Source organism: Aureobasidium melanogenum (genome assembly GCF_000721775.1).
Source record: "Aureobasidium melanogenum CBS 110374 unplaced genomic scaffold scaffold_6, whole genome shotgun sequence".
In the NCBI taxonomy this organism is placed as follows: Eukaryota; Fungi; Ascomycota; class Dothideomycetes; order Dothideales; family Saccotheciaceae; genus Aureobasidium; species Aureobasidium melanogenum.
The window spans coordinates 960,884-975,946 of NW_024470058.1; the positions used below are offsets into that span (position 1 = coordinate 960,884).

General features: G+C 50.0%; 5 protein-coding genes across 5 annotated transcripts; 3 read left to right on the top strand and 2 right to left on the bottom strand.

Moving 5' to 3' along the window:
• Nucleotides 1-476: 476 nt before the first annotated feature.
• M437DRAFT_74234 (serine carboxypeptidase) lies at nt 477-2,179 on the bottom strand (the record flags this gene model as incomplete). Its single annotated transcript, XM_041026195.1, has 2 exons — nt 477-2,030; nt 2,084-2,179. The coding sequence occupies 2 exons, from the start codon at nt 2,177-2,179 to the stop codon at nt 477-479; spliced, it is 1,650 nt and encodes a 549-aa protein (XP_040881444.1).
• Nucleotides 2,180-3,677: 1,498 nt separating this feature from the next.
• M437DRAFT_45236 (DUF1479-domain-containing protein) lies at nt 3,678-5,362 on the top strand (the record flags this gene model as incomplete). Its single annotated transcript, XM_041021051.1, has 4 exons — nt 3,678-4,154; nt 4,204-4,395; nt 4,446-5,106; nt 5,163-5,362. 4 exons carry the CDS (start codon nt 3,678-3,680, stop codon nt 5,360-5,362), a joined length of 1,530 nt encoding a protein of 509 aa, XP_040881445.1.
• Nucleotides 5,363-6,720: 1,358 nt separating this feature from the next.
• Nucleotides 6,721-7,965, top strand: M437DRAFT_83358 (uncharacterized protein; the record flags this gene model as incomplete). Its single annotated transcript, XM_041027919.1, has 1 exon — nt 6,721-7,965. One exon carries the CDS (start codon nt 6,721-6,723, stop codon nt 7,963-7,965), a length of 1,245 nt encoding a protein of 414 aa, XP_040881446.1.
• A 1,932-nt stretch (nt 7,966-9,897) lies between these two features.
• On the bottom strand, nt 9,898-10,842 carry M437DRAFT_45204 (uncharacterized protein; the record flags this gene model as incomplete). Its single annotated transcript, XM_041021042.1, has 1 exon — nt 9,898-10,842. The coding sequence occupies one exon, from the start codon at nt 10,840-10,842 to the stop codon at nt 9,898-9,900; it is 945 nt and encodes a 314-aa protein (XP_040881447.1).
• Nucleotides 10,843-13,466: 2,624 nt separating this feature from the next.
• M437DRAFT_26744 (uncharacterized protein) lies at nt 13,467-14,439 on the top strand (the record flags this gene model as incomplete). The annotated part of the gene is made up of 4 exons (XM_041019104.1): nt 13,467-13,634; nt 13,697-13,738; nt 13,798-14,051; nt 14,103-14,439. Coding segments are annotated over 4 exons (801 nt in total), but the record flags the coding sequence as incomplete, so codon positions are not given.
• Nucleotides 14,440-15,063: the final 624 nt, after the last annotated feature.

Consider the following 15,063-nt stretch of genomic DNA (forward strand, 5'->3'; position numbering starts at 1 on the left):
CCCGCGATCGCGATTGCTTTTAGATTGTTTTCCCCAAAGCACACCGTGCGTCCAAACAATGATGTCACGTATCAAATCACTTCTCTGTTCCGCGGTCTCTTTCTCTTGGCCTTGTACTCGAGTATGTAAAGTATTGCAGCGAAAGGCAGCCTAAACAGCCACCTTGAGGGCAAAACCGGTGGGTCGATAAAGTATGCACACAAATATCGAGGTCGGGCTGGAACTTGCTCAAAGTCGCGAGGATGCCGGCCACATCCGGTCGTATATATATATCGGCGGCTAGTCGTAACTCCGATCCGCGAAGAAGCCAAAATCCTGATACAATAGGCAACCCATCTACAATAATAGTATATGAGCCTCCAATCTCACGTCGGCACTTATCTTGCAGATCGAAACACAATCAAATTGTGAATGCTCGTAATTGTCAAGGATACCAAGAATTCTATAAATGCATCGCTGGAACTATGCAGTTCCGCTCACATAGGGCCTTGAGTAATTGGCCTCTGATAAGCCATCTTGACCTGTTGCGCCGACTGCCACTCTAGCATCCATTCCTGCACAAACTGAATCTCCTGTCTTTGAGTATCAGCCACCGTCAATGGTGGGAGAGAAGCGGTCGTCTCATTAGGGAACAAGCCGTTTTCGTCCCAGTGGTGAACGGCTCCATCGATCAGGATGAAGGGTTCGCTAGCAGTCGACTTGCGCTTCTTAGCACCTTGAGCGTATGCATGGGGTGTAGCAGGACGCCAAGGGTCGGCGGAGCCATCAACAAAGGCAAGACGAGGATACGAAATGTCATAACCTCCATACTTGTTGACTGCCTCCACATTGGAAGGAGTAGTAATATTGAAGGCGTCCACGCAGACAAGGCCTTCATATTCGAGATCGAGCAGAGACGAGACAATTGGCAACTCGCCTGGAGGTGCGTAACCAGTCTGTAAGTACCCCCACTCGGAGCAGTACTGGTACGCCCACGAACGCCAAACATATGACGCTAGGTCATGTTGCTGGTAGTATGCCGTGTTATGGTTGCTGAAACATTGATCTTGCGTGCTTCCACCTCTGGCGCAGGGGACCACGGAGGTCACGTTGACGTACCCAATGAAGTTGAGCATGTGGTTGACCAAACTCTCCTCGACGGTGTAGTTGGTGTCCTTGATTAGTGACTCGACGGCAGGACGGAGCGAAGAGGTGGCAGGGTAAAGCGTTGCATCGGATGATATGTTATTGCAGTATAATTCGAAGGCAGGGCTCCCGACCTCTGGGTCCCAGTTGCGGCTTTGCCAGTTCTCAATACCATTGGATAGAGTTGAGGCAAAGTCGTTGTCATAGGTCACGTTCTCGAGGCCAAATGCAGACTTGAGTTGGTGAGTGAGGGTTGTCTGGTTCTTTTTGAGAATTGTGTCGACAATGTTGATCAACGTCTTCTGTGTCGAGATACATTTGGGAGGGCCATTCTCGGCGATTGGGGTGAAATAATCATAGTAATCATAGATGGCCTTGGTCACACCAGAACTGGAAATGGTTCCCCAGAAGACGTCAGGGTAGACAACTCTCAAGAAAGCATTGAACGCACCAGCATATGATCCGCCATATCCAATGTATGCAGCTGAATCACTGGTGAGATCCAGATGTTCGAGTCCAGGGAAAACAATGTTTCTTGCAAAGTATGCCTCATCGGCAAGTGCTTGCTCAGTGGTCAAGAAACGGAGGTTCTTGGTAGAAAGATCAGGAGTGGGGAAAGAGGTTCCATAATAGCGGTGCTCGAGGACAACACCGATACCATGAGTTGCTTGGGCAAGCTGAGCAAGGATGCCTTTCTGCAGATATGGCAAGCGTCCTGAAGCATCGGTCTCACCAGATTGGAGTACAATGACAGGTCCTCCAGGTTGGTAGTGCGATGCATCGAACCAGTATCTCAGGTCGAAAGTAGCATTACTGTGTGGTTCATATTGAGTCTCGTTGTGGAAGTGGTCTACAGGCACCGAGATGTTGTACTCCGGATAGAGCTGTTGGGGATCAATGTCACGCTGGAGCACATGTCAGCAATTCGGCCTCGGCTTTTTGGCTGAGAATGTTCTACCTTCTTCAGGCTTGAAATTGCCAGATCTCGCTTGTGTTGTCTGCTGCCCAGCGCAGAAACAAGCGGAAGCGCATATAAGAATGGGAGGACCTTCATCGTGACAGCTCACGAACAGGCAGAGGTGTGAATGTGGCAAGGAAATGGTGAAGAGATGGATTCGTTGAGTGCCTGAAGTACTGAAGTCGTTCTGTCCAGACCGCATGTCGCGTCATCCTTCCTCATGCCCGCATAGTGCTCGTAAAATCGATAAAGGGACCTTCCATAACAGGCGTCTCCAACCGGTGATCGTTGAGGCCAAGCCTCACGTGTAACATGCGTTGCAACCACGAAAGATAGCAACAACACCCACAATGCCAGGAGAGGAAGGTCGCCTGGATGGCAGAAGATTGTATTACAGAGATCAAACATGAGAGATATGTAACGAGGTACTGTGACATCCCTCCCCAACTCATAAAAATGCCAATGCTGATCAGGGTTCACTCCGAGCCGTGGGGCATGACGTGCGTACTACTGCCAGGGTTGTCCCTCTAGCATCAATCTCAAGTGAAAATCGTGCTTTCATCTTTCACAATCGTGAGGCGATGGATAATGCGTTTTCGAATAAAGATGTTCTTGATGCAAACCACTGCAATTTGGTTGTCAGGACTGACAAGCGGCGTCTCCTAGCAGGTGTCGGCTTGTGTTGCTCATTTCGAAATTCTCGGATCTGTTACTCCGCAACCATTACCAACAACATTGCGTCCGACACCCGCAAGCGCCGGGGGAATGAGCACCTTGATCGATCATGATATACACGAAACTGACCCTTATTCGACAAGATCTCTCCGAGGTGGCATAGGTTGTGTGCTGAGCGGGTGCCATTGAGATAGTGATCTCAACGAGTATATATTTCAGAAAAATAAACTCGCCAGCATAATTAAGCCGCTTTAGCTCATCTGGGAGAGCGCCAGACTGAAGTCAACTTCTGTCCTTCTTGCGTCTGCAAGAGAATTCTGGAGGCACTGTGTTCGATCCACAGAAGCGGCAATCAATTTTGTTTTTTTCCATTCCACCATCTACAATCCACCCTTTTGTTCGGGTTCCTGACTTTTCTTGTTTCTTATATCTTTCTCTCGCGGGAAAAGGGTTCCAGTCTGCAAGCGTGCCTCAGATCCGAGGCTTCATCGGACCTGTCGCATAGGGCTTCGTTGTCGGAGCCGCAAAAGGAAGCACGGTACTACCATTTTTGGTATGCACCGCTTCACCGTCGCGGCAAAGCACTTATTCGGAAGAGCCGAAACTGGTCATCATCATACCACGACAATACAATTGCCGATGTATCAGGGCAAACAATCCTTATAACAATATTTATGGACGGACCCGGCTGCTCGTCTGGAACGGATCGTGTCCAACTGTCGTCAACTCCTCAACTCTGTGTGCTGCGATTATCGCACCAAATCACTGCTGACGATTTATTGTTACATTGCTCTGTTACACTGCCTTTGATTCATCTCATTGGTCATCGTGTCATCCACTCTACTGTCGTACAAGACTCAGCAGAAGGAGCTTGAATTCCTAGACTTCACCCGAGAAGCAAAACTACCACGCCAACAACATGCTGCGAACCATCCAAACTCTCCGAACACCATACCAACTGTCCAAGCTGCGGCTGTCAAACCAACTGCGCACTGCTGCAACAACCACTAGCGGCAAAGCCGAGGGTACAATTGCAGATTCATTTGCTTCCTTATCTGGTCAGCAATTTGAAGCACTCGAACCACGCTTCGCCGTTGTAAAAGAGAATCTCATCCGAGGAAACGAACAAGCCGTCAAAGCATCTTGGAATAGGTTACTCTTGACATTAAAAGATGAAGTTCAGGAAATCAAGCGACTGGGCTCGTCGATTATCCCGCAGATTGATTTCAAAGACATCGACGCTCCTTCTGAGTACTTCAGTAGCGAATATAGGAAGCGTGGTGTTGCAGTCATCAAAGGTGCAATTCCCGAGGCCGAGGCTTTGCAGATGAAGGAGGATCTTAGGGAGTACATCAAGGCGAATCCTCAGACAAAAAGTAAGCATCGCCCACGACCAGTGAAAGGCTATGTCAGCAAGCTGACATTCAACCTAAGGCTTCTCACAGCAGGTCTTTGAACTCTACTGGAGCAAATCGCAAATTCGGGCAAGAGGTCATCCCAACCTGCTCAAAGCACAACAGTTCCTGCTCAGTTTTTGGCATTCCAAAGACCCGAACGCATTGTTTTCGGACACGCCGATATCATACTGCGACAGACTTCGCATGCGTGAGCCTGGTGATGCAAAGTTCGCTCTCGGCGTATGTTGCCTGGCACTAGAACTTCCGAGACAGCGCTGACTTTTCGACAGCCACACATAGATGGAGGAAGCTGCGAGAGATGGGAAGAGACTGGTTACGGCCTAGGCAAAGTCTACCAAGACATCTGGGAAGGTAATTGGGAAAAGTACGATCCTTGGGAATCTAGCAGCCGCTTGCCTGTCGAGTCAGATCTGTACCAAGGCGCCGGTGCTTGCAGTGCCTTCAGAGCAGCCCAAGGTTGGCTGAGCATGTCTCACTGCAGTGCTTTCGAAGGAACTTTGCTTGTCAACCCTTTGCTCCAGCTTGCGACCGCCTATTTCCTGCTCCGTCCATTCTTCACTCCCCAAAACGGTCCCTCGACTCAGGTGTCGGTGAATGGAGCGTTGGAACAAACCAACACCGATGATTTCCTCTCTCCGGACAACTGGAAGCTTGAAGACACACCGACTTCGTGGCTGCAGGGAGCCAACCTTGGGCGTGGTCAGGAGCTCAACGCGCTGCTTCATCCTCATCTCAATCTACCCGAGACCATGGTGCACATACCAAGAGTACAACCTGGCGACTATGTTGTCTGGCACTGCGACGGCATTCATGCCGTTGACAAGATCCACTGCGGAAAGAGTGACTCGAGTGTACTCTACATTCCTGCTTGCCCGCTAACGGAGCGCAATGCCGAATACCTGGTCCGCCAGAGAGACTGCTTTTTAAGAGGTAAGCCAAGGCGCATCAGAGAGACGATGAAGCTCGTGCTAACAACAGCCATGCAGGTACTCCTTCTCCAGATTTCCCTGGCGGCGTTGGCGAAAGCCAGCACATCGGTCGCGCAGTGCAAGAAGACATTTCGGCTATCTCGGGCGTCAATGGTCTACGCGCCATGGGCTTGGAGAGATTCGATGAGGACGCTGGTCGCACCCCAGGAGAGAGGGAGGTCATGGCAAGTGCGAATCGCATCCTTGATTTCAACTAAGAACGTGTGGATGGTATTGCGCGGCTTGCATGATTAGCGTAGACAGCAGCAGCAATTTTACTTCGTGATGCCCGAGGCGTGTGATTTGGAAGCTTCGTGCAGTGTCGACGATTGCGGTAGTTCAGTCGCGACATTCACAGTCACATCCTTGTTCAAAGAATCAGGCGACTTAACGGAATTGGGGCCAGAATGGCTTGAGGTTGCTCTGCCTCTTTTGCAGTTTCCAGTTGGAGGTCGCCGATCCGATCCACCGGATGAGCTCACTGCCGAGTCACCGACCCCTCCTTCGGCATCACCTGTCGATCTCTGCTTCTTGCAGCTCTCTGTTGTCTCACGACACTTGAACAGTCTCTCCAGAGTCCAGACCAAAGTCGCGCTGTTTTAATGTTTACACTGCTCGTAAAAGCTGTCGCCGAGATACGCATCCTGCTTCGACCGGTACATTTATAGACACGGGATGAGTAAGCAATCCAATCCGCATTGCCCCTGGGTTGTACACTACCTCTACGTGCGACATAACAACATGAACCTCTATACATTCACAACTCTAAGCCATGCTAGCGATATAGTATCCAGGCATGACCATGACGAACCAGGGCGGGCAGCATTCTGTACTGCGCCGCCCAGAATCCTTCGCTCAGCCTTCGATATATCATGTATGCAGAACAGCACGGCCTCCTGATGCGCATGTGCGTACTGTAACCTGAGGAAGCCATCCGCAAAAGTCCCGATACCCTGGAGCACATCTCTGATCTATGTCTAGCAAGATAGGTGATAATTTGCTTCCGCATAGCTATTGGTCAACCCAACTACCCTTTCCGGCTACCCTTGTCAACTCTGTGGGGGCTTTTTTGTGTAGACCGGTCAACGGATCGACGGTACCCTGCTTTGATTGACTATTTGCAGCCCCCACGTACCATTGATGGCACTTTGCGGTGATGCAACCAAATCCCCGATGTGGATGGCGTTCTGCTTTGCGAAAAAGCAGCCATCGTTGGCTAGAGGAATGCAGGTAAATGGGTTGGTTCAATTTGATTGGTTGTCACTGCCCCCATCATCTCCTCTACCCACGCTCTTTCTATATATGCTCTTACCAGCCATCATGGATTTCAACATGCCCTCTTCATCTTGCCCGCTCTTCCCTGTTCTCGAAGATAACTTGATGTCCTGCTTCGATATTGATCACTTTACAACTGTCTCTATCGGTTTCCAGCTCGAAGCTTCCGATCTTCGATATCTACCACCACGCTAGACAACGAAACCCAGACACAACGCACAGCGAAACTTGACATCCAACACTCGATCAGGCATCACCTCTTTCTTTCAGGTTGCCCAACACCAGAGATCCAGCTTGCATAATGGATGCCACCATACAATGTAACTTTATCGAGGGTGGGGTCGAAGATATATGCTACCCAGCACCTATCGTGGACAAAGCAGCCGAGGTTCCTTTGATGCAAGACTCGGCATACTCTTCTCCTCGGCCATCATCCTCGTGGCTTTCGTCAGAGAGCATGAGTGATGGTTGCAGTGGCACATGGTCTTCGCCTGCTCCAAGCATTGTTTACTCTCCATCTCCCAAGCCGGCAGACTACTACAACCAGTATCTTGGATGGTCTCAAGCAAACTCGAGACAAATTCTGCAATCTTTCACCTCGTTGGACCAAGTTCAATGTCAGCCAGACGTTCCTGCATACTATCAGCAAGAGCCTGTTTGTCAACCTTACTACCCCGGACAATGCTTCCAGTTCCAAGCTCTCGAGGAATCGGGCTTGGACACTTTCGGTGTAGGACAGTGGGCGACGACGGAGTATCCACAAGGCACTTCTGAGCAGATCATCTCGTCGTCACCAGCTCCTTCCTCCACTATCGCATCCACCACCGCCTCGTCCAATGGCTCTCCCACTCATAGCAATCATCCTCACATCAAGCAAGAAGAGCCCACAGAGCATCATCATATCTGCATCGAAGCGTCGCCAAGAAAACAGCATGCCAACAGGTCAAAGACGGCATACCCTTGCCCTTTCCTTCCCTACGGTTGTCCTGCATCCTTCTCTTCCAAGAATGAATGGAAGCGCCACCTCAACGCTCAACACCTGTCCCTCAGCACTTTTCGTTGCGACCTCTGTATCCCAAAGCCCTGCTCATCCTCCACCGCACAACAGTCCAACGACTTCAATCGCAAAGACTTGTTTATCCAACATCTACGCCGTATGCACTGCGAAAACTCCTCCGAATCAACATCGACAGTCCCCAGCATCAGAACAGCAAGATTCAACTGTATCACGATACCAAACACTCCCGCCTCGCTAGCTGAACAAGTTGATCGCTGTCATATTCCACCTCCTTCACCTCCTGCATCCGCGCAATGCATCTTCTGCACTCAAACCTTCTCTACTCCGCAAGCTTGGCTTCAACGTACTGAACACATCTCTCGCCACTTTGAGAGATTCCGTCGCGATGGGCAAGAGGTGCCCAAAGTGGCAGAGTGGAGAAGGGATATCGAGCTAGAGAGGTGGTGTTTGGAAACTGGTGTGCTTGTGCTTCATCGCGGCAGAGATGGTATGGGAAGGGTTCGTGTCAAGAGTGGCAGGAAGCTTTGAAACGTTTCTCCTTTATTATTTTGAGGTTCTTGTAGACTTGTATAGGCATGGATACACTTGCTCGTTTGGCGAAGAATTAGATGGTCTTTATGAAGATTATGAATAGATACCCGCTTTCATCATCATCACGACGTTTGCTCAGACATTTTGTCAAGATGCCCGCTAGTACCAAACGCATGCCGTCGTCTCCTTGATGAACAGGTGCAAACCTATCGTGCCAAAACAGCAGTGCTCTGTGATTCACATTCTGTGGCTCAAACAAATTGACGAACCACACTTCAAGGGAGAAGTACGAAAGAGGAAATCCGGATGGACTTTATCGACCGAGGTATTCCGGTCCCCAACACTATACCTTCGGTTTACTCGTTATCGCACTAAATTTAGCAACAATAAACCACCTTCATCCCCTCTGGCTGTGCAGAATCATCGTTCAATACGACGCGGATGATTGGTAGGTTTGCTCCTGAGACTTTGTTGCTATTTTTGAAAATGGTGATAGTTGTAAAGGTTGAGGGAATGCAGAAGTGTGGTTTAATACGGGTACGAAAGAGACGGCGAATCCGCGTAGATCGATCATATTCCGAGAGCTGTGAGTTCTTCATGTCGTAAACACAAAGGGGGCTCACTCATTGTGACGGTGATGAAGCTAGGCCTCGAGTAGATGCGAATCATCACAATGCCTACAGATATACTCTAGAAGTATACGAGAAGTATACGAGACCTGTCTGGTGTACTTGTGTTCCGCCTGGATGACAAGTCTCCTAATGTCCAAGCTGGAGTTTACGAAGTAGGAGCTGGCAGGGCTGGTGTGCTCATGATATGGCTTCTCAGGTGGGCTATAGCGGATACCAAAGACTGGCAACCCCAAAGCACGACAGAAGGATCTGTTGTCACCAATTTCGCCACCACTCCCGTCTAGGAACCATACACAACATAGACTCGCTTTCATGATTGCTAGTTGAACAACAAGCACAATAGATGGATCTTGACGCGTCTAATGAACTCTTCGTTAGGTGTTGATTGCATGCGTGGCGTTGGTCCTGAAGAATTGAGCGTGAGACTCTCCGTTGACTTTCGGTTATGTCATGCGATTCAGGAGCAAATATTGTGCTATTGGACGGCAGCCGACAGTGTAGGATGACGCTGGGGAAGGATGTCAGACCAAAGGGTCGTCTGAAGCTTCTTCACTGGCTCAACAATGTTTCAATGGGCTTATGCATAGAGGAGTAGGTCGGGCAGTCAGCGATAGGAGAGGAAACGATCAAGAAGAGCGGCGAAGCGGGACCCAAAGCGATATCTATGTCGTAACACTCTTGAGAGCCCCCTTAACGAGGAGACAAGGAGGTGTAGTCAACAATACATACCAGGGTTCAGAGCCGAAAAGCTTGCTTCATGCACAGGCCTGGCTTGCAGATCTGAATGTATGGTGTCACAAACCCGTGGTCCATGCAGCTTCAGGTAGGGTTATTGGCCCGTCCCTCGTCCGAGAGCTTGCCAAAACCGACTTTTGTGTTGGTTCGCAGTGGCAAGCTGAAGAAATGCTTGGAGACGGATGGCTTACGGGACGGACCGCGGATTACCCATGGCTTGACGACGACAGCAAGGGTTGTTCGGGACAATTGAACGACATTGTGAAAGAAAGCTTTGAGCAGAAAGAAGATTGATCTATTGCTGAATCGTGAAAATGACATGAAAATAGTAACACCAAACTCTTCTATAATCGCCAAGGGGTATAAGTGTAGTCGAACGGAAAGAGAAGAAAAATAAGAAAAAAAAGGACAAAAAAGGGAAACGACGCTGCGTAATCGAAATCTAACCCCGTCTAAAACTGAGCTCCGCGCTAGAATGGAAAAAAAAAATTGGAAATCTAGAAGGATGATAGAGAGAAAAGAAGAAAGGGCTTGTCCGTTTGGACAAAGGAGTTATAGAGTCTCAGCACTGTACAGGGACTTTCTCCACAATGACAGCAGATGATGACTTGAGGAAGTAAGGCGCGAGCATCTCATTGGAGGCCCAGCCGTTCTTGAGGGTAGAGAGAGCTTCTTCTCTAGCGGTGTCGACGCTCTTAAGAGTGCTGCTGCGGAAACCGCCCGCCCTGTACAAAGCCTTGTAGAGAGCAGTGCCAAAGAGGCGTCCAGGGACGCCAGAGGCCAGTTCCGAAACAATACCCAGAATGAACAGCCACAGAGCGGCGAAAGGCTTCTTGAAGATCAGATGGTAGCCATCATCACCCCAAGTCTCACCGAAGGAGTCGGTCTCGCTGTCGTAGACGGGAGGCAGTGGCTCGGCAGCGTGTACAGCAGTGCGGACAACCACCACCCAGAAGAGCGCAATCTTGCAGATGTCGATCGCGGCCACTGCTGCAAAACGGTCGAAGGCCCACATGCCGAGCAATGAGTAGGCGGCATTGAATACAGCAGTACCGAAGCCGAGTCTCATGTCGCCGAAAGAGAATGCTTGCATACCCAGAGCGATGTTTGTCAATGCCAGACCTGAAACACCAAAAGTGATTCTAATGATGTAAAGCCATAGAAGCTGTTCGCAGAACAGACAAACCATGTGTCCATATCTATTCAACTTGTTGGTATGCCAGAGCTCAAATACCACCAATTGGAAGTTGAAAGAAGATTTTCCAAGGTTATTCTTGAGATGAAAGGTGTAGGGGAACGATTGATTGACGGCGATCCACTTAGTCTCCAAATAGCAAAGGATGAAGAAGCAAATCAGAATGGCGAAGAGAGCGTCGATTGCCAAGGAGTGAATCGTGATCCAGTCGAGTGCCGATCCGGCAAGGACAGCAGCTAGAGTGGGAGAGGTGTAGTAGACTACTGCAGAACCCACTGCGGTGCCCAGGAGAGAAGTGAGAAGGATAGGCATGTCTAGTGAAAGAACGAATGTGCGCAAACTCAAAAGGGATGATCTCTGAACAATCTCTTGAGCACAAACCTCCGGATCACCTTGATTTATACCAAACTCGCGGCCGCCCATCCTCGGATCCAAGTCCTGGACGAAAGAAAAGAAATCGACCATCACGAGTAGTAACCACGTCAATGCAGCATCGAGGCGCAAATAGAGCCGGACGATACGGCAATCTAACTCCTCTTTGCATAGGGCAGTCTCTGAAGTGGCGCAGGGATGATAGTATACCGAGAGAGCCTAGGAAATGGTGTAGGAATAGCACTTGGCCATGGCGTGACATGCATGAGTAGCTCATTTGCCTGCATGAAAGGCGTGAAGTTTCAAGGTGAAGTTACAGCCGTCGGCGTGCGATCGGGGTTTAGCGTTCACCTTCGTACGTAGTCGCGAGGGATCAGGCCAATGAAAATTGGCCATCACAACCACACTTCGTCAAGATCCGAGTAATTTCCAGCGTTCAGACCTCATGATCAACATTGCAAAGGTTTGTTGATACCTGCAAGACGATAAGATAGATAACCGGAGCCAGAGATTGCTTGTAAAATTTGTCCGTTGTGTGTTGGTCGACTGTTGAGAGGGCCTGATATAACGTCATAATGCTTTGGTCTGGAGGTCTACCACACAAAACTTTGGTCGCGTCGCGACTTTCAAGGCACCTACCAGGGATAATTCGTAACCGAGAGTCGCAATGACTCAAGATAGAAGTGGACACGACACCAAGCTTGCCCAGCCATGTGGTCAGGATACAACACCGGACTTCGCTAGAGAATAGGGATAGTTCTGGGACGGTCCTGTCGTCCCGAGGCTTTGTTTGCCGCGAGCCTGGAGTGGCCAGTAGCCAGAAGGCTTGCGATCAACCGTATGCAGGGATGAAGACCCGTGCGCCGGGCGCCATCCGCGTAGTGGCCTTTCACCTGGTTGATGCCTGATTTTTTCCTCAGGCAGCGAGTATAGCTAGCGAAGAGGGGAGAAAAAAAAAGCTCGTCGTCGAGAAGCGCAAGCGACATGGTAAAAGGCGCGTGTCGCAGACGACAGCAAGCGAGACTACCTTAAACACTCAGCACAACCCATTGTCGCAGAGTGATTCACAATATTGCGACGGGTTCGCAAAGTGTCAACGGTTGCCTCAAGCGTTGAGGGCCGAAAGCCACATTCATCGTTCGCAAGAGGGGCCCCTTTCGAAGGTCGGCTTTTCAAGTTCTCAAGGCATGCACCTCTGAACGAACATGTTCTGGATCTTCTCCCTCGTGGGAGAGCAAGGAACCGAAGGAACCGGCATGAGGCATGGCCGTTGACAACGAAATGACAGTGCCGACTGCGGCGCAGGTAGCACCAGTCGAGGTGTCCCGATTAGTTTGATCTTGAGGCATCAAACTGCATCTACAGCAAAACAACGACGATGACTCCAGCGGCGTTCTTCGAAGGGGTTTTGGGTTGCGATGATGGATCAGCATCATTATGCCTTGATTGATATCACGAAAAGACGTTGTCGATACGGACTATTAGTCTGGGCGCGCACGGGCAGCCGGATCGGGTCTTTCCGCTTGTGGTCGTCGCGCCTGCCAAACTTCGAATCGACGTGGGATCTGGAAGGTGCTTGGCGGACAACCTCTTTCGTTCACTCCTGCTTACTCAGGCCTGCTCTCCATGATCGTCCAAGACATGTTCATCACCGTTTCGTCCGAATTTTCTAGTTCATGGCCGAAGAAGCTGCTCACGCGATGAATGTACTTGTACTCCAACGCTGCTCTCGTGGTAAACATGCTTGGTCGATTCACCGATAGCCTGCAAGAATACACGAGCAATGTCTCTGCTGCCTCAAGCCGACTTCAACCCTGAGGTCTGCGCTTGCTGTAACTATCGTTTGAAATGACAGCCATACGTCTGCTGCGAGACATTGATAAAGCAAGACCCACCGACGAGCTCTCTTCTCACGGAGCTGCCGCGCCCGTTGCTGTAATCGACAAGCTTGACAGGCCTTATTCGCCGCCACAAGTCCACTTGCTTTCGATGAGAGAATTCTATTTTCTCATCTCGAGTTTTGCTGCTGCTAATTGCCGTAGCCGTTTCGCCTTGCCCTGACACTATATCAGCGAAGTCGTAACACACGGCACCCGCTCAATACAACCGTTGCACTGGTCAGAAAGCCGAGCAAATCAGCATGACAGCGTCCCTCGCGTCAGTTGCCAACAGGCGTTCTGACCGAGACAAAGCTGGCCCCACGGGTCGTTATATCGCTGAGAAGCTGAATGCTCTATATGCTGAAAGAGGCATGGCAGCGAAAATCCACGTTGTGCCTACGCAGTTTCTCTCGTGGCTGCACATCCACGACTGAAACAGCTCCAGGTTTCAATACACCTTAAAAATCAAGCCAACAAGTATAATAAACTCCCTGCCTGCATCTCTCGTGCAGTAGCTTCCTTCTTGAGTTTTCGACACGCGACGCGACTTTTTGGCACTACTCGGGTAAACCAAACTACTACCCAGCCTCCTTCTGCAGTGCACAGACGCACCGCATCACTGGATCCAGGAACTTACGGCCGAGCAATCTGGTGGATCTGGTGATCTCTGGCTTCACCATGGCACTGATGGACCGGGGCGGCCTCTCGGATCGAGCCAAAGGTTACATCTATGGAAATGACATTCTGATGGGCCTCGCATTTGCCGTGGTTGCGACTCGATTCTACTGTCGGATGCGTCTGGGGTCTAAGCGAGGTCTTTGGTGGGACGACTTGTTCATACTACTCGCGTTCGTATGTGGATCATGTTCAATGCGTGAGACATGTTCATAGTGAGCTAACTGCGTCCGATCCAGATGTTTGCAGTGGGATTCGGTGCAGTTGTGAACGTAGCAATGGTATGGATACCGCTAATGTCGACCGGGATCATCAAGAAGGCCACTAACACTCATATCAGGGACATTATGAATGGGATCGTCACATCTGGACCATCCCGCTAGATGTGCTAAGAAACTCCGGCAAAGCATATACCGCCGCAAAAATATTGTTCATCGTGAGCAGTACATGCGTGCGCACAGCCCTATTGCTCTTCTATCTCTGGCTCATCAAGGATGTCCCCGAGAAGGGCCTCAGGCGAATCATCTATCTTGTGATGGGTCTGAACGCTACCCTTTGCCTTGTCAGCATCTTGATCTCAATCTTCCGATGCTCGTAAGTTCAAACAAATATCTAAGTGGTGATCTTGATTCTGACTATGCCTAGGCCTATCAGTGCAGCTTGGAACATCCTCGAGCAAAATGCAACATGTCTGAACGAGGGAGTCGACATTACTACTGTGGGAGCATTACTAACGGTAATGGATTTCGTCGTCAACATTCTACCCCTTCCCATCGTTGCTCGCCTGAACGTCGCGTTTCAACAAAGGCTCGCGGCAACAGTGCTGCTTTCTCTAGGAACCATTGCAACCGCCGCTGGCATTGTCAGAGAGGTATACGTTTACCGAGCCTTTGTGGGTTCAAATGACCCGACTTGGGGAGCACTGCCTCTGTGGATATGTGCAGATGTCGAGATTTATGTCGGCCTAGTAAGTCTTGATCAGAACCTTTACTTGCTTGTAGCACTGCTGACGTGCATGTGCAGCTTTGTGCTTGCGTCCCCTCACTCCGCCCTCTTTGGACAAAGATTCTCTCCTGGTTTTCAGTCAAAAAAGCACGGTACATACCAACAAACGACTCGGCGCGCCAATCTCGTCGCGATTGCATGCCTCCTTCCATGTCATGGGATGAATTCGACAAGGACGTTATCTTCGATGGTACTTCGTCTTTCCACTCTGCATCGAAAATGTCAAAAATGTTCAACGGGAAGAAGAAGAGCCATACCACAAGCGTTGCAACACTTATTGGCAAGCCCAAATCTCAGGCCGACTCTTGCTTAACGAGTAGCAATTCTGACTGGGAGGATGTTGCGTTAAAAGACCTGGAATGTGGTCGTCCCCAGGAAGTCCATGTCCGCACCTCCGTGAGGTTACAGATGCAGTCGTTCTGATCACTTGGACTCTTCATTTGCATTTTCTAGCGATCTTCTCTTCCTGCTTCATCTTGCGCTTTCTGATACCCCCTCTTGCCATTATTACAGCATTTCTGTCATTCCGGCTTGCCTATTCTCCAAGCCGGAAATGTATATACTAGACAGTTTGAGAACTCTTCTCGTCCACTCTTGCACT